The 25839-nt window shown below is 44.2% G+C and overlaps 1 protein-coding gene across 1 annotated transcript; it reads right to left on the reverse strand.

The window, feature by feature from the left end:
• Positions 1-920: 920 nt before the first annotated feature.
• LOC147974881 (uncharacterized) lies at positions 921-2027 on the reverse strand. The gene is made up of 2 exons (XM_087519569.1): positions 1674-2027; positions 921-1591 (listed from the first exon to the last, which is right to left on the reverse strand). The coding sequence occupies exons 1-2, from the start codon at positions 2025-2027 to the stop codon at positions 1043-1045; spliced, it is 903 nt and encodes a 300-aa protein (XP_087375695.1). The 3' UTR covers positions 921-1042.
• Between the last annotated feature and the right edge of the window lie 23812 nt (positions 2028-25839).

The following is a 25839-nucleotide window of genomic DNA, read 5'->3' on the forward strand; positions in this document are numbered from 1 at the left end:
TGCTGCAAGTAATATCCAAAAGGAACATGTTCTTGAGATAGAATATATACCTTGAAGTATGGGTAAAACCTTGAGTCGCCCAATATTTCGTTGGGAACTTCATTGGACGGATCTGTTATGTAAACATCACGTAAGCCATTAATGGCTTTTAATACTCTCTTGAAATGCCGACTTATTGTTTCTCCTGAATGTTGAAATCTATCCTGGATAACACGGTTCCTAACATTGTGACCAATTATATGTAGAAATATGACTAGTTGTTCATTGACGTCCATCCGTTTTGTATCCGTAAGTAAATTCCTCTCGCACAATGCATCTCGCAATAAGTAGAAGGTGTGCTTATCAACACGAAGTTGTTCATAAAATCTAACTGGATGTCCTTCCAACCACTCTCTAGTCTTTTGCGCACCAGTTAATTTAGAGGTATTACGTGGTGTTTTGAATAGCCTTCCGAACATCACATGTTGCAAAAGTGACATTGCAGAAAGGTCATTAATAATCATTTGCTCAGAATCAGAATAGTCTCCATCTGCCATATCTTCCATGGTTTCCCTGCAAAATTTCATGTAGCAACTTCGGTTAACTGTCGGAATTTCTACAATGTTATTGTTCTAGAGCTGATAAATTTTCTGTTAAATGGTAGGACAAGAATCATTGAATGAGTGATAGGAGAACATTGAATGATTTCGGTGACAAATTTTACTCGCTAGGTTGATGATAAAACATGGAGATATGTACTAACGCAAAGAGCAACATTGCATCATTGCTGTTTAAACCAATGAACCAAAAGGAAAGGTATGCCATCAACTTCTCACTTATATCTTAAGCTTATGTATTTGTAGAACACACACACACACAAATATAAATCCAAGTTCTGAAGAGGGATTTATATATGAGACCATATATAACTAGTAGCACGAACCAAATAAATATATAAATTTGCATATTGATTGTTTGAACACAAACTTACAGAAGGAATTTATGGAAATTGCAAATACAACCTATTCAGAAAACTAAACAGTACGCTACAACAGGTAAAAAACTACGCATTTTCAACCCAGAGAGACCGAGTCTCTTCATCCATCTCAATGAAAATAGCCCTTTTATCAACATGTTCAAATGCTTGTGCAGCTTTCAATTTTTTGTTTGGTTCAACATCAGGCATGCTATTTAATATCTGCATACATGCTTTCACTGAGTAAGCTTCTGTTTGCTGTGCTGCATTTTTCTTTGATTCAGCAATGATCAGTGATGCATCTGCCAGGCGATCAATTGCATTAATAGCATCATCAGCTGTTCGCTTTTGCCCTTTTGAAGTGTTTTGCGACCCACTTGCATTGCCCTTCTTCTTTTTCTCGACCTTAGTGGTGTTAGGCTTCTTAGGACAAGCAACAGGGGAATCATTTGTTCCATCAGATTCAACTTCTACTATCTCATTCAGATCAATTTTAATTTGTTCTTTGCTGGTTCCACCTTTCCCTTTGCTAGATATAGCACCAACTCCTGATGCGGTAGAGCTAGCACAAATGTCCTGAAGGTCTATCCAACTAGGCCACACTTTGTCTCGGTATTCTTGAATATTCTTGTCCTTCTGCAGTTTGTTAGTTTATTGTAAGTCCATTTTTCAACTGTATGATATAGCAATATTTAAAAATTAATGTGTTTCAACTTACCGATATGAGATCCACCCAACTTTCTTCTGAAGCTTTGATCATTTTATCATCGTCATCCCAACCAAACCCTGTGTGCTTTAGAAGTCTGTCCATGCTAGCATAACAACTCCTGTAGTACTTATGACGATTTTTTATTTGTTGCAACTCAAGTTTGTCTACCTTTGACTCATTGAACTGTTCTAGGATTTCACGCCATGCTTTCTTTGTGTATCCTGTTCCTTCCTTACCTCCATTTTGAGTTTGATCTTTTAATATGTTGAGCAATATTTTGTCCTCTGAAGATTTCCATGTGTGGTGCTTTATGGGCTGCTTTTCGGTCTTTTCCTTCTTAATATTTTTGATTTGGTCGTCCATATTTTCCTACATGTAAACAAAACAATATAAACTACTACTAGTTAAATCACTTAAGCAGAAAAAAGGATTTTTTATTACCTTTTGGCCCTACTTATCTGTACTAGTACTATTTACTGCCAATGATCTTCCATTATGATGGAAGTAATTATGATCTACTAAAATCAGTAGAGCTGTGCTATACACACGACAAAATATGGACTATGTTTAAAATCCGGCCACACATGCGCGCATACATCGGGCACCGGCCGCTGGATTTCGATGCCGTGCATGCATCGGGCAGCAGGATCGTGCATGAAGCAATTTCTAAATCAATATCAAGGGTATCGCATCTATAAAAGAATTGTCAACTTTGTACTGAAATTACATGACTACGACTCAGGCTGAACTACGACTAGTGCATAGAAAAGGTTTGTCTATTCATCACTCGAGTAAAGACATGTTGGCAGAACTTTGCAATTTAAGTTCCATACTTGCACTTGTTTCCTCAGAACATGAACAATTTTGCTATAAGTTTGAGTATGTTCATCAGTTTCTGATTATGAATCTTACCTGTAGGCTCATGAAGATTGATTTCTTGCTGCAAACAAGTCGAGGAGGTAGCTCTTGTTGTCCCAGCAGGGTCAGCGGCGTCTGATTGGAGATCTCAGCCTAGCGTCGATGGCCAGAAGATCGATGATCACAGCCGTTATCGGCGGCCAGCCATGGAAGAAGCACGTACCCAGATCCTGTTTGTTGATGTTTGTTATGCCGGCATCCCTGTATATATATAGAAGCTTGGAAAAAAGGGCGCGTGCTAGTTGCGCGGGAAGGCACAGTTGGCGCCAACAAGTTTGTTGAGGAAGACGTGGAGGGGAAAAAAAGTCTGTTTTATGTAACCAGGTTTCTATAAAAACGAGTATTAGTCGTTTTTCACTAGACGCACTTTCCTGGCTTTGTGGAAACCGAATTCTGTTTATCCACGTTTCTATTGGGCCACCCAAACATGGTATTAGTTTGTTACACGGTTAGATCGGATTACGGGAAACCAGCTCTGATAAAACAGCGTATCCAAACAAGGCCTCAGGGCCTCAGGGACGCCCGCTGTCTCGTCGTCAACGAAGAGCTAGGAGAGATGGCGTGCCGGAACTTATTATTCCACCCACTGCTTACTCTCTTTGCGACAGTATGTAAAGTCTTTTGATTAAGAATGCATTAAACGTATGTTGATTATACATTAAAAATATCAATGTAGTAGTTGAATTCTCAATGAAAAGCACTTTTTGAATGGTATTGATTACGCACAAAATATACTGCGTTTATTTTTATGTTTGTAGATGGAGGAAGAACGCACTGGTACTTCTAGTATACTTCGCTACTAATTTCTTCCTTCATTTTTTGTTTTTTCGTCTAGGATGCAAGCTCTGTTCCAACTTGCTCGTCACATGCGTAACGTCGTCAATGGCTCAATGGCACTCCAATCGGCGGCTACATGAATTGGATCATGCTCGTCCACATGCATGACTGATTGACTCTACCTAGGATATACACTCACCGGACACACAATTGTTGACTCTCATCTTAGCCATGCATGTCACTTTTCACTCAACCAATCACTGAATCCTGACCATGCATGTCACTTTTCACTCAACCGATCCCTTAATCCTAACCATGTATGTCACTTTTCACTCGACTAGTCCCTTGATTCTGACCATGCATGTCACTTTTCCCTCAAATTTTCCCTTAATCCTAACTATGGATGTCAATTTTCACTCAACTAGTCGCTTAATCCTAACCATGCATGTCACTTTTCCCTCAACCGGTCTCGATCATTACAGATTCTAAGCCCCCAGGAATTGAGATCTCCTGGAGCATTGGGGCTATAGTCAACGCTTATGGCCCCATCTGTAGGGTGTATGCTTAGCGCGATCTGTTTGAGTCGGTTTCCTCCTGTGCGTCTGTGCGACCGATGAAGAATTATGTGGCCCCGAGTCCACGACCCCTCCCTCTCTCCCCGAGCACATCTTTCTCGCGAAGTGCGGCCATGGAGGCGACGACACCGCCGCCGATGGGGACGGAGAGATAATGCAACCGGAGGAGACGGAGCCAATGTCCTTCCTCCTCCCACTCCTTGCCTCAACCCCCTCCAACCACCTGCACCACATCCAACCGCACTCGATGGTGACCCGGAGAAGCAGCAGCGTGTACTTGTTGGCGACCGCAGCAAACCCATCGCCGGCGTCCATCTCCGCAGACAATGGACCGGTAACCCTCTCTTCCCCCTCTTCTTCAATCCTTTCTCAACCCGTTATCTTTGGGGTTCATTAGTTTTTAGGGTTCTGGCTTGTTAGATCAGTTCTCATTTGGGAGGACATGGCTTCTCTTGGAAAGCAAATTGTCCTAGAAGGACATACCATCTCACCCCCTTAATTTCTTGGAAGGATATGCATTCTCTTCGAAACCAAATCATCCCCCACCTTACACAAAGACCCATGCTCTATTTAATAACGATTAGCCCTTCTTCTATTATAGATTTGTTTTCTAATCTATGCAAAGAAATGTATTGTGCATGAAAAGAAATCAATTGCTGACGCTGAAAACTTATCTGCTCCTTGTATATGAGAACTTATATTTGCAATGTCTCTTTTGGGGAATATTGATTCTGCGGTAAGCCGGTTAGAGTATGAATAGTGCAATTTATTTTGAAGGGTGATTAATACCCTGGTAATCTGCCTGTTTAGATGCCAGAACGCACTAGCTTGAGCGAACCATCTTTTCTGCACCTGTTTTTGCCTTTCCTGATCGTACCCTGGGCTTTAGATTTATCACCTTTCTTTGGTAATTAAAAGCTGAAGGAAAGCTGCCATTGCCAAGTGAGCCTCATTAAAATATCAGATCTAATCCGGATGCAAGAATACAGTGAAGTCATGTTAGTAATGCAACTGAAAGACACAAGTGTAATCTTGCTTTCAAAAAGTGATAACGTTGGATGAAAATATTGGGTAAGCTTGTTCTTCCACTGTCAGTGTTTGATTATTTTGGCATAGTCAAAAACTGAACATTAAGTTGTGTTTGCATCACATATTTCATATCAAAGATATACATGCATTGCCATGAACAAGCAGTATGGCCTTGTTAGTAGAGTAGCTTAGTATAACTGCATGAGTTGTGAGTGTTCAAGTTTCTAATGCCCACGCCCAAGATTTTTGGTATGATTTTATGTGTCCATGGCCAAACAAGCCAGAAAATGTAAATGGTTTATCTGTTACAAGTCTATACGAAAATAGGATATTAATGTATGGAACAAAACCATGTCGCATATGACTGTTTGAGGGTCAAATCACATTAGTTTTTAATGTACTTGTTTCAAGATCATGACCACACCCCAAACAGTATTGTGCCTCAGATGATTTTTCCACACAGGGATTTGCAAGTCCAAGCTTTGAAAAAGATGCTTAATCATCAATGTGTATGCTTGCTTCCGCGGGTGGTGGTGGTTAATTTTTCATTGCTCAGAGCTATACCAGCAGCATTGGACATCATGGAGAACACATGGATCTTGCCGGTACTGATAGTGGATGGAGCAGTGGCACTTTTCTCCTATTCTCCTATACTAACCCATGCATATAAATATTTGAGGTTGCTATTTACTTTTGTACAAATCTGGGATTACGAGTTCATAAAGTTAAAAAGTAAGTTGGTTCAGTTTAGTTGTTAATGCGGCAACTTTTGATGGCTTAGGGGCAGGCAGCAGTATCTAGCATAGCACTGGTGTCGTCCTTCTGTACGTAGCTCACAAGGAATTAGTATCCCCCCCTCCCCAAAAAAATATTTGTTCTTGGTGCGGGATCGGTTGATTATATTCACAGTAAGTACAAGTCAACAGATGGCCTTCCATCTGCAATTGTGCACGTGCACCATTATGTTTCAAAGAGCACATGTTTCTTTACTTTCAGCAGAAACAATTGTTGACAAAATGCTGTAATTCATTGTGTATCCACTATTGATTTAATTTGCTTATTCATGCAATATATCCATGTCTATCAAGTCCTGGATGCCTATGTTACTCATATGGACCACTAAAATTTAATGTAGAGATGAATATCTGAATTTTCTTTAGCTATGTACTCATCGTTCGTGCAAATATTTTTATAACTGAAAGATTTATTATACCTTACGACGATGATTAGTTCCTTTATTCTTAGTTCTTCTAGCTATATCCGTGCCTTTTTCCACTGGATTTCATCGCGCCTCAATAGCACTTCGCATGCACACTGAGCGTGCAACTTATAATAAGTATTTGATTGTTTCTCTTTGTTTCCTCAACATGCATCAGATTGGTCATTGTCATTTTAATACAATCTGGAGCCATAATGATAGAATATGACCCCCATTGTTTCAGTACATACTTTTTTAAATAAGTGAATGATACATTAGACAACTAATCAAATACCATCACCTGTACACCAGGAAAATGCAGTTTAAAATCAGCTTTACCAATCTCACATCCATGGGAAAAGAAATGCTTCACTATTTCTAGAAACTTGCATACATATAAACTGAACTATTCAATAACTAAGCTGAATTGTTTTATATTTTTAACACACATTCTTATGTTGTGGTCATCACAGATTCTTGGTTTAAACTTAGTGCAAGAACTGAAAACGGGTGTAAGAATTGTGTATTAGTGGAATCATTGGATTTATTTTGACTCACATGTGTTGTTTTGCACTTAAGATATGGTGGCGTGCAGGTAGCTGAAAGCACAAGTGCTCCCTGGGTGATTTTTGTAATTAATGTCAACATATCTCTTGTTGGACTAATACTTCTACCTAGTATGTCTCAGATAAGTTCAAAAATGGAGTGGCATGAACTAGAGGATGTGGAACCCCTTCAAGATGCTGAGGACAAAGGATTGGCTCAAGCTCAAAGCTCGGAACTCTACATTTTATTTTAGTGATACAAGATCACATTGAGTCCATAGAAAATCCAATACTGTTAAGAGGGGATGAGGTGTTGCCTAATGGCTTGCTTGCTCAAAGTGCTTAGTGATATGCTCCAAAGCCCTCAACCACTTTCTCATATCCACATATGTCCCAAACCAAAAGTCAAACTCGGCCCCACCGAAACTTTCTATCCGGCGCCACCGGGTTCTCTTGACATAGCCACTGTCAGAAACCCTAATCAATTCGGTCTCACTGATGGGATCTCGATCTCATCGAGATGGGCTTGCAAACTCTCTATTGCCTATTGCAATAATTTCGGTCCCACCGAGGTATGCAATCGGTCCCACCGAGTTTGCTTGGTTAACTCTATTTTGCTCATTACCCAAATCGGTCCCACCGAATTTGTGTAATCGGTCAAACCGAGATGAGGCTTTACCCTAACCCTAGCACATCGGTCCCACCGAGTCGATTATATCGGTCCCACCAAAATTCCTAATGGTCACATTTTGAACTAAATCGGTCTGACCGAGTTTCATGATTCGGTCCCACCGAGTTTGGTGATTTGTGTGTAACGATTAGATTTTGTGTGGAGGCTATTTATACTCCTCCACCCACTCTCATTCGTGGAGAGAGCCGTCAGAACATGCCTACACTTCCAATATACATTTTTTGAGAGAGAACCACCTACACTTGTGTTGAGGTCAAGATATTCCATTCCAACCACATAAATCTTGATCTCTAGCCTTCACCAAGTTGCTTTCTACTCAAATCATCTTTCCACCAAATCCAAATCCTGTGAGAGAGAGTTGAGTGTTGGGAGACTATCATTTGAAGCACAAGAGCAAGGAGTTCATCATCAACACACCATTTGTTACCTCTTGGAGAGTCGTGTCTCCTAGATTGGTTAGGTGTCACTTGGGAGCCTCCGTCAAGATTGTGGAGTTGAACCAAGGAGTTTGTAAGGGCAAGGAGATCGCCTACTTCGTGAAGATCTACCCAAGTGAGGCAAGTCCTTCGTGGGTGATGGCCATGGTGGGATAGACAAGGTTGCTTCTTTATGGACCCTTCGTGGGTGGAGCCCTCCGTGGACTCGCGCAACCGTTACCCTTCATGGGTTGAAGTCTCCATCAACGTGGATGTACGATAGCACCACCTATCGGAACCACGCCAAAAATCTTCGTGTCTCCAATTGTGTTTGCACACTCCAATCCCATCCCCTTATATACTTGCAACTTGCATGCTTTACTTTCCGCTGCTCATATACTCTTGTCATGCTTGCTTGATATGTATTGTGAATGTTTAAATTTGTGCCAAAACTCTACTTAAACCTAAAGAAATTAAAAACTGCAACTTTTCTTGATTAAAGTCTATTCACCCCCCTCTAGACTCCACTTCTCGATCCTTTCAGTAGCTCTATATATGTGCCTCACCTTCCGATTGACATGATGACATGCCAGCTGTTGGAATTTCAAGACCATAATGTGAACTTCTAGTAAATACTTTTTCAAACTTCATGAATGCACACAAGTCACGAACGGAATACTTTTTCAATCATGTGAACTTTTGGTAACACTACTTGTGGACCTATTGTATTTGAGGTGACTTGAAGTTAAATAGGTGCATATTAAGTTATCGTGGAACAATACTGAAGATCATAGTGATGCACCACTTGACCAGTTTCCACTATAGTCTCTGTCGGCGCCACTGGTGAGCAGTTCTCTCAGAAGTGCAAGATGCAGAAACCACTTGGCGTCGAGATGTGCTCAACCGATACCATGAGTTTGCTTCTCCGTTGTGCTCTTTGGTGGCTCCCGGGTTGTTGGATATTCTCAAGATTTCTCATTTCCATGTTTTTTGTAGGAGGACGAGATGGTTATGCCCAACAACCACTGATACAATCACCTGACAATTTATTTTTGCGTTACCTCTTCCATAGCAGTGAAAATGATCCATAGATTTTGGAGGTTGTTTTTACCTGAAAGGAGATTCATATATAATGAGGTGTTTCGCTTTAGAGATGTTGTGTCTTGACTTTGTTGATCAAACCATGCATCCAAGTACGTGGCATGGAAATGGAACCGGAAACTATGACTTGAACTGAATTGCTTGGCATACCCCATCAGCGTCCATAACAATGATATGTTTCCTTTTCATTCCAGTTTTTATGATTGAGAATGTGCTGGAAACTTCTCCTTAGGTCACTCTTATTATACGTCGAATTACTCTTTGCATTGAACACATACATTTAATTTTCTAAATATTTTGTTTAGATGTTTCTTACAAAGAGATCAACTCGATTGAAGGTGGTTTTGTTATCTGCAATATAATACATGGCAAGGACAATCCCTTGGTTATATTAAAATTTATGTGATATCATGTACTCCCTTCGTCCCATAATATAAGACGTTATTACAACAATGTGTGAGTATATCGGTTGTAATAAGATTTTATATTATGAGACGGAGGGAGGGCAATACATATAATATAAGGATAGTAAGCTCCTTAGAAAGGGAGCTCTTCATGCATTATGGTTGGATTGAACATGGTTGTTCGTGTTTGATGTTTTATCCACTTTAATCCAACTATTAGGTGTGTGTGGCGTGCGTGTAGATCTCCCTTGGTCATGTGTGTCCAACAAATGACGGGGCGAAGCTAGATTTACCAACAGCCCACGAAAACACACAGCACAATACATATCATTCAACAAACATTAAATAAAGGAAGTAAACAACAAACATGACAGTGAAAATCGGCACAGCGAAGCGCGCGTCAGCTTCTAGTTCATCACCAATCATCGGAGAAGCGACCGTGTTGCCTGTCATGCCCATGATGAACAGTGTCCCGTTCTATAACACTTCGCTGCAATCATGTACATTGGTCACCGTCGCCGTAATCGGTTGAAAACATAACACTGAATGGCTGACCTGGGCTGTGGGCTCCATGTCGACTCAACAGTCACACTCTTAGTCAAACGTCACACAGACATGAGGTAGTTTGGGGGAGCCTTGGCGACCACACAACCATGCATATAATGTGCCGCGCAAACTTGCCTCTCGCTTGCTAGGTTACCGACCTGATGTTCCTAGCTGCCGGCTGAGCCTGATATGTAAATGTACTAGCAAGATGCCCGTGCATTGCACGGAACATCAAGATGCAGTTTTTACAAAACACTTGTTGTGATTGGCCCACACGGGAGTAATCTCATGTAAAAACTAATGATATCTCAAGAAAGAGGAGAGATAAGGTGAGGAGAAGTGGGACTTGGTGGTGATTGATGGTCGGACTAAGCGGAGGCATGGGGATGAACGACGCCGGCATCGGCCACCATGCCAGATTGTTCTAGAGACTTCCTTTTTAATTGCTCAACAATGAAGTTGTGGGAGATAAGGATGACCGAGGAAAGGCTTTATTTGCAAATATGAAGAGAGGTGCGGATATCTTTTTGCAAAATTTATTATAGTTTACTTTCTATCTGTCAGATATAAATTAAACGGTTTATATTGCAAGATGACAGGCACATCATTATGACCAACTCGAATTTTCATAAGAATAAATGTAATCATTCCCTGATTGAGACATGGTGCGTTTGCGTGTCAGCTATGCAGTAAGATGCGTGCAACCTAGCAATCGATCATGATCTTATTGCTGGTCCAAGTGGTCATCTCTTTCGTTTTGCAGTTTCTTTTTTCATCTCTTTTTGCATTTTCTATTTCTTTTTTAATAAATTCAAAAGGTTTATAAATATTCCAAAATTTCAATTTTGTTTAAAATTTAAATTTTGTTCATTTTGTAAAAATTGCTCGGACTTCAAAAAATGTTCCAAATTTGGAAATATGTTTGGCAATTTCAAACATATTCGCATTTTTAAAATTTGTTCCCAGTTTTCAAATTTGTTAATAAATTAAAAAACAAATTGTGGAATTTCCAAATCTGTTTCGAGTTTTCACCATTCTTAAAAATTGCTCGCGGATTCAAAAAAACACGATTCTAAATTTTGTTCAAAATTTCAATCAATGTCCCATTTCTAAAAAAAATCATGTTTTCAATAATTGTTCTCACGTTCAAAAATGTTTGTTTCTTCAAAAAATGCTCGACTTTCAAGAAATAATCAAGTTCTAAAAAATTGGATCAAAAATTTCAAGATTAAAAAATTCACTCTTTCCATAAATATTGTTCGGGTTTGATATTTTTCAAGATCTGGTGCTGCTGTTTTATAGTTCTTTAATATTTCGTGTTGTTTTTGTAGACACTAGCACTCGTTGGCTCTAGTGGCCAACATCCACGGGACCTCCTGTTCAGCGCTTATAGCACCGTGGAAGCGAACTGGCGCTCACTGCAGCATCCTAGCTGGCCGGCTCATGAACGCTCAGCACATCGAAGACTGTAGCGCGAAAATCCACCAAAAAATGTGGTACCCCTAAAAAAAAAATGTGGTGGCTAGGGGGGTATCGAACTCACAAACTACATTCCAGAAAGAGATTAGCTACCACTGTATCATCTCAGTGCTCGTTACAAATTGCAGCGCGCACGCATTAAAAACATTTGTAACAGCGCTACTTAAATAGAACTCGCATATTCAAAAAAGCTTATGAAATTAAAAGACTTCACTAACTTGAGAAAAAAATAAAGAATTTAAAAAATAATAGTCAGCTTGAAAAAAGTTCATCAATTTTGAAAAAAAAATCTCCAATTGAAAACGTTCATTGGAATTGAAAAAGGTTCATCAATTTTGAAAATGGTAATCGGATTTGAAAAAAGTTCATCAATTTTCAAAAAGGTTCATCGAATTTGAAAAAAGTACATTGATTTTTAAAATAGTTGAAAACTCTAAAAAAATCGTCAATTTTAATAAAAAATCATCAAATTGAAAATTATTCATCCAATTTGAAAAAACATTCATGCAATTTCAAAAAAGTTCACGAATTTGAATAAAAGTTCATCGATTTGGAAAAGAAACTTTAAGAAATATTATAACAAAACCACTTATTTAAGAAAATAAAAACCAAATAAGACCAGCAAACCCGGAAAGAAAATCGGCAAACTGAAAGAACACATAAAAGGAAAAGAAAACAACAATGTGCACGAGTGGTTAAGATAGCCTGGTTGTTACGGCTGTACCAACAGATAGGCTGCGGATTCGAACCTGATTGCCGCATCTTTTTTGGTTTTCAACAGAAAAAAGAGAAGGTATATGTGGGCCGGTTCAGCAATTTGTACTGTAACCAGGCCTGAAGCGCGGAATAGGAAGCGCCAGTGAATAGGCCGCGGTTCGTATCCTCGCAAGCCCACTTTCTTTTAGGTGTTTTTTTTATCTACAACAGCCGCTATTGGGTCGGCCCGGCGCGGCTTTAGTGTGTGATTCACCGACCATCTACTGCAAAACACGACATATAGGAGGTCCTCGGCGCAGGGGCTATAGGCTATTTCATCAACCGGCGCACACCTCCCCTCGGCTCTGCGTTCGGCCTATTCATTTTTTTTTCTGTTAACCTCCAAAGAATGTGTGTGCGACTTGATTTGAACTCCACACCACTTCGTTTAGTACAAACAGCGTAACTAACTTGTTGTGCCTACTTTACTTTCTTCAAATGCAACGTTAAAATAACGCAGTGGTTTTCATGTTTGGCTTTTCCTTTTTTTTCAGTTTAGCTTCGCCGGTTTATGTTCTTTCTAGTTTCATTTTCTTTTCTCTTTCTCTTTCTCTTTCGTTTTTCTTCTTATCCTTTTTAAAAATTCTTTTTTTAAATGATGTACTTTTCTTACATTCATAAATATTTTCCTAAATTCAAAAAAAAAATCGATGAACGTTTTCCTAAATCTGTGAACTTTGTTTCAAATGCATGAATGTTTTTCAAATCCATGAACTCTTTTCAACTTTTGCCAACCTTTCTTCAAAACCTATGAACTTTTTTCATATTCCTGAACTTTAGTTTTGGAAATTGCTGAAATTTTAAAAAATACACGAGTTTTTTTTTTCAAAAATTGCGGATTTGTTTTCCAAAGTCGATGAAGTTTTTGAATTCATGTTGTTTTCAGAATCATGAACTTTTTAAAATTGATGAACCTTTTTTATTTTGCAAACTTTTTTCGAATCTATGAACTTTTTTGAATTCATGTACTTTTTTGATTTTTTGCTATTTTTTGTCTTTAGTTTTCTTAGTTTTTCTAAAGTCAACAGTTGACTGGGCAACCATCGATAGGTCAACCCTGATCGAGCGAACCTAGGCGACCCTGGATGAGCGACCACACCGCCACGTAACTGGGCCGGTCCATAATGCGGGCACGTGGGTGTCGTTTTTTCCTAGCTGGCGCTTTAGGCGACGACTAGGGGGTCTCATCTCGGTCAACCAAAGCAGTTAACTGGAGGTTACCCGTTGCGGGGGCAGGGGCCTTTAAGGGTCACTTTTGCTAGCCTCCAGCCGGTGCCACTTGTCGCACGCTAGGCGCTCCCTCTGGATTTCTTTCTAAAAATATTCTACACGTGTTTTCGTATTCTAGATGATTTTTTTGTCTTTTTTGGTTTGCAAGTTTTCCCCTTGCTTTATCTAGGTTTTGGAGAGAAAATTATCTGTTAATTTTTTGAGCGGAAAAGAACCCTTACCTTTTTGTTTGGCTTGAGACTAAATCATCGTGGCTCTAGTATGATTCTAAGGTTTTGATTGAACTTAATAAAACGCCAGTCGCTATCTGAATGACTAAACAAATATGTGTCTGGTCCATGGAAAACTGCCTTCGGTCTCCCAAAACAGCTATGCTTTCACGAGAAGTATGGATTTGCTCTCGTGAGAAGCACAACGAGAAAAAAAAAGTGTGTCCACGAGAAACACAATTGTGCTTCTTAAAAAAGGAAAAGAAATTTGTGCTTACACAAGAGGAACATATTTGCTTCCACAAGTTGTGCTTCTTCGAAAAAAAAATATGTTGCTTCTCGTGAAAGCATAGTTTTTCTACCGCGAGAAGCACATATTCTCCAAAAAATGGGAAAAACAATGTGTGTGCTCCAAAAAATGTGAAAAACCGCAAACATGCTTCCAAGCTTCTTTTTTTCTTCCTTTTTTGGTGTTCATTTTTTCGTGAACTAGTTTTTTTTTGTTATTTTCGTGTTTTGAGCTTTATTTGTATCCTTTTCTAGTTTTTTTTCTATTTTAGGTTTTTTCTGTTTAAAAAATCGTCGAAACATATTAGCATGAGTTCTACTTTCGATGATTTCAACATGAGAGATTCAACATTGAATGCAGTTCAAGATTTGGACGTAAGGTTCAAAAGATAAATTGTTTTGCCGCTTTGACCCCCTACTTTTTTTGTCACACATCCACACTCCCTAAAATTATTGTTCTTATTTTAAATATTTCAACAAACAGGTCGCGGACGACACTGCAGAGCATGCTCGGAGCACACTCGGACGCCACGACAACCACAGATGAAGGTGTCGCCGCCCCGAGCATGCCATGCCCCACGGCTTCGCAGTCATCATGCCGCCCATGCGTGCCTACGCCATCGCCCCCACCCCACGCCTCCATGCTTCGCATAAGCATCGCGCTTCCTCACAGCGGTTGCCTCCCATGCCGCTACCATCCAAGAGAAAGTGAAACGGCGCCCTGCCGGTGCCGGCGTTCGTCTAGTTGCGCCCTCTGGCGAGGACGAGCAGGCAGGAGGGGAGCAAAGGGAGGGAGGCGATGGAGTCGTTTTCCCCCCAAAAATTGAGGTAATATCACTGCAAGTCATAGAACTCGTGCTTGACGTTCAGTTTGATGTTAGAACTTTAAAAATATGAATTTGTAGTCATGTAACTTCACATCTCGTGCAAATACAATCACAAAACATGTATGAGGACATATGAGCCGCTTGCATGGCATGCCACGTGCGTATGGCTCCACGGTGCGTATGGCTCCATGGTCAGCCAGTGATAGAGGAGGGCGCGATGTATTTGTGCTCAAAACTCCTTGCTCTTTTTATTTGCGGAAAACTCCCTCTCGAGGAGCATTGTGGTTAGGGAAAATAGGAATAAAAAAACGCGCCGATGACCTCTTAACGGGCAACGTAAACCACGCACGGCCTAACCACTCGGCCATGCACTATTCCTGTTGGAGTAACATACACAATGTTTTTCAGTACGATGTTCGCGTGGACATCAGCCAAAGCAAAGAATAAACGCAAACTAAAAAAAGTCACCAGCCATAGCAAAGAATAAACGCAAACTAAAAACAATTCACCAGCCGTTCACGACCGATAGTATAATCTCAGCAATAAAATAACGCTTATATATTCACGTGTTATAAACTTTATTAAAATTGTTCATATATAATTTTAAAATATACATATAGTTAAAATGACATTTATGAATTATAAAAATGCTTTTCTAATCTAAGAAATAAAATATTTTAAAATTTACAATTCAGAAATGTTAATTTAATCATAAAAATATTTCAAGAATTATAGGAACATTTTTATAATTTAATGTTTGTATAATTAAAAATATTCATATTCTAAGTTTAAACTGTTGATATGAATATATTAAATCGTATCTAATATTTAAATTATATAATTTTATTGAATATCAGTCATCAGTAAAAAATATACATAAGTGAACATTGATTAATATTTAGTAAATGCATGTATTCATCATTTAGTATAATTTAAATATAAGCCGCGGATGTATAAATTTCCATGGATTCATTAAACATATTTATTTTAACAAATATCACTTTCCGTATTATCTATTTTTTATATGATACGTATGTTTATATTTAAATGTTTTTATTTACTAATCATTGTATGTATGTATAACATTTTTAAAACACAAATATTTGAACATTATTTATTACTTATGTTTTAAATATATATTTGAAAATATCTTGAATGATTTTATTTAAATGTTTTTATTACTTATTATGTTTTACTAAATATATTTTATATAATACACTGGTTCATATTTGAATGTTTTTATTTACTAATCATCGTCTGTATGTATATTAGTTTTAACACAAATATTTGAACATAACTTTATTACTTACATAAAACATTAAAAAAATAGCGCGTGAAAAATGTTGAAGTGGGATTTGAAGCTAACTGGTGATATTTGAAGCTAACAGGTGAAGTGGTTGTACTGGAACGTCTCGTCTTAGTAGGTGTCAGGTTCGAGACCTGACGCCCACATTTTTTGTTAATTTTCTCATATATAAATAGTACAGTTGTCGGCTAATGCAAGGTTGTTTGGGTTCGCCGCATGGCCGTGCCAGTGGCGGCGGCGTCGGTGCCTGTCATGAGCCGCGTCAATGGCGGCACGATGATGAAGGCGATGACTACGACGATCGGACGGGCGGCCCTGGCGACAGGCGGGCTGGGCGCGACCATGGCGAGACCATTGCGCGCCCCCGCTCACGCTCCCCGCGTCGGCGTGACGGCTATGAGGCTGGCCGCCGTGGCAACGGCAGGCGGCGTCACGCAGCCGAGTCCTCCGCGACTGTGGGCTGCTTCAGGAAGATGGGTGTGGTGGCGCTGGCCGAGGCCAAGGTCCGGTGGGTCTTCGGCGGCAAGGAGGCTGACGAGCGTCTCACGCTGCGCGAGGTTGTGCTTCGAGAGGCGGCCGAGCTGCGTCGCCTTATCGCCCTGCCGGCTGCGCCTGCCACGGCTTCAGCTGGTCTCGGTCTGGCGTTGCCTCCGCTCGTCCTGGAGCCTGCTCACGAGGCCGCGGGGAAGGAAGCCTGGTTCGACGGGGCATGCAGTGCTCTAGGAGTGCTCTGCATCGTTGACGCCCCTCCATGTTTTGGCGCTCTGCCTCCTTTGTCCGGCATGATGACTGCGAGCCGCTGCGCTTCTCCCGTGTGCTCCGTGACAGCCGTGGTCGACTCGCCGCCTTGCAGCGGCCCCATGATCACTCCGCTGGCCTCTTCCCTGCCACCTGCAGCGCTCCTGGGTCCCTACCTTGCGGCCTCCCTGTCCATGTGGGCCTTGTGGGTGCCACGGCTGTGTCGCCGACGCTGGCCTCCTCTCAGGCCTCCCCTGCCCAGGCGGGCCACCTTGGCGCCTCTGTTGAGGCGCAGGAGGGCGCCTCCACGCCTGCTGCCGACGCGGTACCGGGGAGCGCTTCCATGCCTGCTGCCGACGAGCTCGGCCGGTTCCTAGACTCCATCGCCGCCCCCTGCAGCGCCCCTGTTGCCTGCCCCGGTGCCGAAGCCAACCAGGACTCGTGGAGCCAGAGGTGTCAACCTATCTTTGCCTCGCAGGAGCGGGAGAATCGCCCAAAAGAAGACGCGGCAGTGCCTTCAGGGTAGCTCGGCGGTCCATGAGCTGATTGCCCGTGCCTGCAACCTGCTCGACCTGGACGCAGAGATGGACGCCGGGGTCCAATCTGCCTACGAGGCGCTGTTCAACACGCCACTTGCTGCTCCTGTCATCCAGGTGAAAGGATCAATATAGTTGACTAGAGGGGCGGGATAGGCAACTAACAATTTTTAGCTTTTCTTTACCAAATTAAACTTTGCATCAAAGTAGGTTGTCTAGATGTGCAACTAGGTGAGCAACCTATATGATGCAACAACAACAAGTACGCAAGCAAGCAAGGGAAATAACACAAAAAGCTTGCACAAGTAAAGGTACGAGATAACCAAGAGTGGAGCCAGTGAAGACGAGGATGTGTTACCGAAGTTCCTTCCTTTTGAGGGGAAGTACGTCTCCGTTGGAGCGGTGTGGAGGCACAATGCTCCCCAAGAAGCCACAAGGGCCACCGTATTCTCCTCACGCCCTCACACAATGTGAGATGCCGTGATTCCACTATTGGTGGCCTTGGAGGCGGCGACCGGACCTTTACAAACAAGGTTGAGGCAATCTTCACAACTTAATCAGAGGCTCCCAACAACACCATGAAGCTTCACCATAATGGAATATGGCTCCGCGGTGACCTCAACCGTCTAGGGTGCTCAAACACCCAAGAGTAACAAGATCCGCAAGGGATTAGTGGGGGGGATCGAATTTCTCTTGGTGGAAGTGTAGATTGAGGACTTCTCAACCAATTCCTAGAAAATCAACAAGTTTGATTGGCTAGGGAGAGAGATCGGGCGAAAATAGAGCTTGGAGCAACAATGGAGCTTAGGGTTGGAAGAGGTGGTCAACTCGGAGAAGAAGACACCCCTTATATAGTGGAGAGACACATCCAACTCTTATCCACTTAACTAGCCCGCGACCTGCGGTACTACGCACCAACCAAGCGGTACTACCGCAAGGGCTCACGGTACTACCGCAGCGAGCCGCGGTACTACCGTGGCCATGGCAGGAGCTAGCCCAGGTCTGTAGCAATGAAGCTGGGGCGGTACTGCCGCTCGCGCGGTACTGCCGCACCCCCTTGCGGTACTACCACAAGGCATGATTGGACCAGCCTGGGAAGGGCGTGGACAAATAAAGAAACGTCCGTGGCAACTTCCGCTGATTTTCAAACAGTGCAAAAATCCGACACGATACTACCGCTCAAGGCACGCGGTACTACCGCTTAGGGAGCGGATGTAAAAAATTACATCCGCCCCTACTTCCACTTATGGTGATGTGTCGGACCAGGACTCACGGTACTACGGCTCCCAAGGAGCGGTGCTACCGTGACCACCTGCGGTACTACCACAAGGGCCTGCGGTACTACCGCTCCAAAGAGCAGTACTACTAGGAATTCTTCTTTTTGCACAAACACGAAGAAACGGAGGATGCTCCAACGTGCTAAGGGAAAGGCGGTGCAAAGAGGAGTAAACATGTACGTGACGATTCCACCCAAACCTTTCCAAAGCGGACCCCCTCTTAATAGTACGGCTTTCCTACGACTCAAATCCACCGAAAAAGGAACGTAAAAAAACGCCATCTTCAATAATCTTCGAGGGGCTCCTAACCGTCTTGTGCCTAGTATGAAATATCTGAAATACTCGAGGCACACGATTAGTCCACAAATGCATTGTCATCAATCACCAAAACACCTTAGGGATAAATATGCCCTTACAATCTCCCCCTTTTTGGTGGATTGATGACAATACGAGATTTGCACAAGGGAGAAAGTATAGAACATGAGCAAACCATACATCTCTAAAATATAGACAGGCTCCCCCTAGATGTGTGCTATTTATATGAGTGCTTTGGACTGCACGGCACACATACTAGGATCAACACTCCCCCTATATTTTATAGACATGGTGTCGGTGTCAAAACCGGCAGATCTCGGGTAGGGGGTCCCGAACTGTGCGTCTAAGGCGGATGCTAACAAGAGGCAGGGGACACGATGTTTACCCAGGTTCAGGCCCTCTTGATGGAGGTAATACCCTACGTCCTGCTTGATTGATATTGATGATATGAGTATTACAAGAGTTGATCTACCACGAGATCGTAGAGGCTAAACCCTAGAAGCTAGCACTACAAAAAGCCGTGACATTTTGGGCCGAACGAATTTTTTTTTGTCATACATATGACACTTCTATGACGATAATTGTGACAAAACCCGTTATCATCACAGATGTGGTGGGCTCCTACTTCTATGACAAAAAATCATAACAGAAAATGGGCTTTTCGTCCTGGGCGGGCTGGAGACGCAGCTGCATGACATTCTTTGGGGCGTCCATGACGGAAAAAACCATGGTAGAAGCGAGGGCGAGGAAAATTTCAGGGAGTTCCCGGTTACGGTGGGAGGTCGGGGGCCGAGCAATGCCCGTTTCTCTCGTACACGTGCGCGCGTGTGTGCGAGGCGTTGGCTCTAACTGAACCCGAGCGAGGCATTGGGCTCTAACTGAACCCGAGCAATTGCATTGCAGGCTACGCGTTACTGAACCCGAGCGATCGACCGATGGCTGTTAACTGAACCCGATCGAGCGATTCCTTTGCTACTACTGCTAACTGAAGCCGATCGATGCTGCCTCTGGATGAACAGTGAGCGTTGCGGGGGGGGGGGGTGGATGAACAGTTCCCGGTGGGGGTGGATGAACAGGACCCCGTGGTGTTGCCTCTGGATGAACAGGACCCTGATCGATCGAGCCGGTTGGGGCTGGATGAACAGGACCCCGTGGAGGGCTGGATGAACAGGACCACCCCGTGGAGGGCAGGATGAACAGTAGACGGTGGAGGGCGGGATGAACAGTAGCCCATGGAGGGGTGGTTGAACAGGAGCCCGTGGAGAGGGCTGGTTGAACAGTAGCCGGTGGAGTAGCACGCGGTGAAGGCTGGATGAACAGAAGCCCGTGGATGAACAGTCGCAGGTGGAGGCAGGAGGAGGTCGACGGTGGATGAACAGTAGTTCGTGGAGGCTGGAGGGGGTCGACGGTGGAGATGAACAGTATCCTGTGGAGTCCCGTTTTGCGGTACGCCACACCCCTCCCGATGAACAGGACCCCCGTTTCTACCGTAGCGCTCCAACACAAGTCCGTTTCGTCCGTTTTGCGGTACGCCACACCCCTCCCGATCAACAGGACCCCCGTTTCGACCGTAGGAGGTCCGTTTCCTCAGTTTTGCGGTACGCCAGACCCCTCCCGATGAACAGGATCCCGTTTCGAACGTGGCTGGGCGAACACAAGGCCGTTTCCTCCGTTTTGCGATACGCCAGGCCTCGTTTCCATCGCCTGTTCCGTCATGGCCCTCCCGATGAACACGACCACGCATTCCGTTCCGACCCAGCCGGTTGGCTCCCACGCGTTCCGTTGCCTCCCCATGAACACGTAGCATTCCGTTGCCTCCCCATGAACACGTAGCATTCCGTTGCCTCCCCATGAACACGACGCATTCTGTTGCCTCCCCATGAACACGACGACGACGCTGTTTCTCCGCTCCGACCCAGCCAAGTACACGAGCCCTGGCCGTACGTATGCGCGAGTAGGCGTTCGAGACCCCGCCCGTATGTACACATACGTGGCCATATTTTCTTTCTTGCACCCTGGCCGTTGTACGTACGTGTACATGCTACGTGCGCGCCTCTACTACGACACGTGCGCGCCTCTACTACGACACGTGCGCGCCTCTACATCGATCAGTATGTACGTACACGTTCGCGACCAGAATGACAACGCTACGTACGCTTCGACCAGGTGGGTCCCGACTGTCAGGCACTTCCTTGCCTGCAAAGATGTAGCCAGTGGGTCCCAGCAGTCAGGGGGCGAATCATTTTTTTGCCCGGACGCACTTCCTTGCGTGCGAAGATGTAGCTGGTGGGTCCCAGCAGTCAGGGAGAAACGTTTTTTTTTTGCAAAATACAGTGGCCCGTCCGGTGGGTCCCAGCTGTCAGGTGGAGGAATCATTATTTTCCACGTAATAAGGAGGCACTTCTTTTCTGCGGCCGTGGACCCAGCTATCAGCCTCTCCACGTACAGTCCACGTCTGATGGAAGTCGTTCCTCAACCACGTTGACCATGCCGCGCCGAGAGCACCAGGGCGGTGGACGACGGCGAGGCCTAGGAAGGGGACGACACGGAGGCAGGGACGACTCGACAGTTATTTCCCACGCAGAGGGGAGTACGACTGTACGAGGGTTTACTGGTTCGTCTGCCGTCGCCGGAGAATAACAGCAGGTGTGGGTGAGTAGAGGGATGGCTAGTCCAGCGATGGGAGTACGGTCGGGCGGTGAGGCCTGCGCGGCAGCACAGCCGGCCGCGAGGAGGAGGGAGCAGGCAGTCCCGCCGGCGCTTGTTTGAGCGGCTGGAGCAGGAAGAGCAGAGATTGAAGAAGCACGACGGCCGTTGGATGGACATCCAACAGTCAGTGCTTGTGCGTCAACCTTTTTTTTAGGAAAGCCTCAAATCTGTGGAAAACAACATACAACCCATTTGCCATTATCTCTAATAATTTACAGCCCATTTGCTAATTCTTAAGGTTTTTTTTGGAGCCCATATTCTTTTTGTTAGCATTACAACCCATATTGTGGCAACGGTTAAAAAATTATACGAAATTTTGCATATTTCGGTGCGGTCCGAACTGTTTTTAATCCCGAAATTTTGACTCACATTCAAACTGATTTTAAAAATAAATGTATATCAATATAAAATCCAACAAATTCTCCATGCATAAAAATTAATGTAATTTAAAATCTTGAAATGAAAAAAAGATATTTGAAAATAATTGCCGGTTTGATGTGTTTTAAAAATGTACAACCCATTTCTCATTACTAATGGGTCATTTTCTCAGCCAGCCGAATGAAAGCTCTCCTCGTCTTGAAAGATTTGCAGCCCAACAGGCTTGACAAAGCGACTTACTTGGCAAATCACAAAAAAATGGGCTGTGGCCGTGGACCCAGCTGTCAGCCTCTCCACGTACAGTACTCTTCTGATGGAAGTCGTTCCTTGACCACGCCGCGCGGAGAGCACCACGGTGATGGACGACGGCGAGGCCTAGGAAGGGGACGACGCGGCAGTGGAAGCCCGCGCAGAGAGGACTATGAGGGTTCACTGGTTCGGCTGCGGTGTGAGGCTGCCGTCGCCGCAGGGCCTGGCCAGCGGTGGGAATAGTGGGGGCAGTGAGGCCTCTGCGGCAGCACAGCCGGCCACGGGAGGCAGAAGCATGCGGCACGACCGGCGCTGCTTTGGGCGGCTGGAGCAAGAAGACCAGAGGTTGAAGAAGCACTACGGCCGTTGGATGGACATCGTACGGTCACTGGAGTTAGAATCGTTCATATTGACTAAGTTGACAAAGCCCTTCATCCCCGTCAACTTAGTAGGCCCACAAGTCAGCCTCCCAGCAAGGTGGGTCCCAGCTAGCCGGGGAAGTATTCATTTTTTGTGCGTAATAAGGAGGCACTTCCGGTTGGGCCGAGCTGACAGCGGGGGGAACGTTTTTTTTGTGAAATACGGTGGCCCGTCCGGTGGGTCCCAGCAGTCAGGGGGAAACGGTTTTTATCGCAAAATACTGGTGGCCCGTCCGGCAGGTCCCTGCTGTCAGGTGGAGGAATCATTATTTTCCGTGTAATAAGGAGGCACTTCCTTGCTGCCGCCGTGGACCCAGCTGTCAGCCTCTCCACATACAGTCCACGTTCGATGGAAGTCGTTCCTTGATGACGTTGACCACGCCGCGCCGAGAGCACCAGGGCGGTGGATGACGGTGAGGCCTAGGAAGGGGACGATGCGGAGCCAGTGAAGACGCGGCAGTGGATGCCCATGCAGAGAGGAGTATGAGGGTTCACTCGTTCGACTGCGGTGTGAGGCTGCCGTCGCCGCAGGGCCTGGCCAGCGGTGGGAATAGTAGGGGACGGTGAGGCCTTCGCGGCAGCACAGCCGGCCACGGGAGGCAGGAGCAGGCGGCACGACCGTCGCTGCTTTGGGCGGCTGGAGCAAGAAGACCAGAGGTTAAAGAAGCACTACGGCCGTTGGATGGACATCGTATGGTCACTGCAGCTAGAATCGTTTATATTGACTAAGTTGACAAAGCCCTTGGTACGTCAACTTAGTAGGCCCACAGGTCAGCTTCCGAAACGGTGCGCCCCAGATGTCAGGGGGAGGAATCATTTTTTGGGCGGGTGAAGCTAGAATATCCGAGATTGAAGAAGAAGCACGGCATTCGTTGGATGGACATCCAACGGCCACTGCTGCTAGAACCGTGTGTTGACTATAAGTTGACAAAGTCTTGCATACGCGTCAACTCTGTTTTTTTAGGGAACGCGTCAACTTAGTAAGGCCAGAAGTGTGTGGCAGAGAACTTATAGCCCATTTGAGATTTGTAAGAATGTGTAGCCCATTTTTGAATTCTAATGGAATTTACTACAACCCGTTTATAGTTTGTTAAAAGTACAGCCCATTTCAACCAACCGTTTAAAACAGAATCCAATAAAATTTCCCACATTTTGATGGGATCCGAAATATTTTTATCCCAAAATTTCTAGTCAGATTAAATACAAGTTCAATATAAATTTATATTACGTAAAAATCCAACAAACATTGCACTCGCAACAATTAATGAAATTAAAATTTTCAATATCTAAAAATAATATTTTATAAAGTAATCACGTGTTTGATGCATTTTTTATAGTTACTACTCAATTTTTATAATTATATCCCATTTATTATTTCTTAAAATCCATTTTCTTGTTAAGCCTAATGCATCCCTCCTAGGAAAGATTTGTAGCCCAGCGGGACAGAGAATAACAACTTGACCTTGCCTGGGTATTCCTAAAAAAAAGTATAGCTGGGCTAGCCATTTTCAGCTTGAAAAAAGTTAATATCTGGTTTAGATATCTGGTCTGGGCTAGACGGGCCACAGCCCGCCCAGTTAATACCTGCAGCGATGTTTTTGTTGTTGTTCAGAGGAGAAAAATTAATATCTGGGCTAAACATCAAAAAACTCTGCAGTGCTCACACCTCAAAAACACAAATACTGCTTGAGCTGCTTGGTCCCAGCTGTCGGTCACTTCTTGTGCAATTCTCTCATTTATTGACTACTACATAGGTTGACAATGGTGTGGGACCGTGATGTCAGGAAACCAGGGGGAAGCAAAATAAATTACTCTAGCGAGCGCTTCCACCTCTGCCTCGTTGTCTCCCGTGGAAACCCCTTTCCTCCCTTTTTTTGCTCGGATAAGGACCAATGCATGCAGCACGTCCATGCGGTTATTAGGCAAGAAATAAAAGCGCTTTGCATGCTATGAATTACGATGGCCTGCATGGGTAGCTAATAAGGCATCCTCTTAACTGCTATGATTAAATGTTGTGTTTAGAAGAGAGAAATATTCTTCTTTTCCACCAATCTGCTTGCACCTAGGTCGTGATGCACCTTCTAATACGACTTATTCACCTAGACGGAGGGAGTATAGTTTATACACACACACACACACACACACACACACACACACATATATATATATAAAATAAGGAGGCACTTGCGTACGTGAGGCTATGGACTTGGTGGGTCCCCATTGTCATCATCTCCAAGTAAAGTCATCTCCTCGCCTGCGCGCGCTTTCCGCCCGAAACAGTCAGCGCCGCCCGCCCCGCTTCCCGGTGCAGGCGATTGCTCCACTTTCAAACGACACAAGTGCCGTCCGTCCGTCCATCTGCCGCCCACATTAATGATATGCGGTTGCCGAGGCGGCTACTCCGGCGCCACACGTCCGTCCCTCCGCCCGCCCACCATTGCTATATAAACTGCTGCGCCGGCCATATCCATAGTCATCCGCATCCGTTCCCTTTCTCCTGTCCACACCACTACTGCCCACCATGGCTTCCTCGCGCTCCAGCGCTCTTCGGAACGGGTGGACGACGGACCACAAGGAGATGATAGCCATTGCTGCCGACCGGCTGGCCGGCAGGCAGCCGGAGGACGATGACGTCCCAATGGAGAACATGGTAGTCGACGATCTGGCGCCAACCCCCTCCTCCGCACCATCCTCACCGGTGCATGGCACCATGACCATCGGCGAGGCCCGTGCCCAATATATGGACAGTGTGAGGCAGATGCATCAACCCCCGCCCCGCTGCCAACGAGGCCGCGCCACATAGAAAACGAGGAAGAGTAGAACACGGTAGGTCGCCGTCGCTCGGGCCCAAATAAGGCCACCGCTGCTACCCTCCTGTTGAAGCCAAGCTAGGCGGGTTAACCATTGATGGCCGGTTAGCTTCTTGGCGGCGACGTGGAGTCGGGGAGTTCTGCTGGAGAATAACGTTGTGTCACATCCCTAGCTCTACCATGTACTAAGATAGCACTATCTATTGCATCATGTCTAACTTTAGTCGAAAGTTGAAATGGGGACTGATAAACCCTAGCAGCAAATGAAATACAACTAGGGTCAAATTAAATCTTTTCCATCTACCCAAAATGGCCTCCAGAAAAGTTCATCAAGTTTGGAATGGGTGAAAACTTCTCCCAAAAATGATGCACACATTTCTGGGACATTTCTGGATTTTGGAGTTAACTCATAAGTATTTGAAATTTGGACAATTAAATTCTATAAATAT

This window comes from Triticum urartu, chromosome 4A, assembly GCF_056163025.1.
Source record: "Triticum urartu cultivar PI428250 chromosome 4A, HENAU_Tu73, whole genome shotgun sequence".
In the NCBI taxonomy this organism is placed as follows: Eukaryota; Viridiplantae; Streptophyta; class Magnoliopsida; order Poales; family Poaceae; genus Triticum; species Triticum urartu.

Coding starts and splice junctions, on each gene's coding strand:
- LOC147974881 (XM_087519569.1), bottom strand. CDS start 2,027: ATGGACGACCAAATCAAAAATATTAAGAAGGAAAAGACCGAAAAGCAG. Junction 1,592..1,673: donor GTTGGGTGGATCTCATATCG/GTAAGTTGAAAC, acceptor AACAAACTGCAG/AAGGACAAGAATATTCAAGA.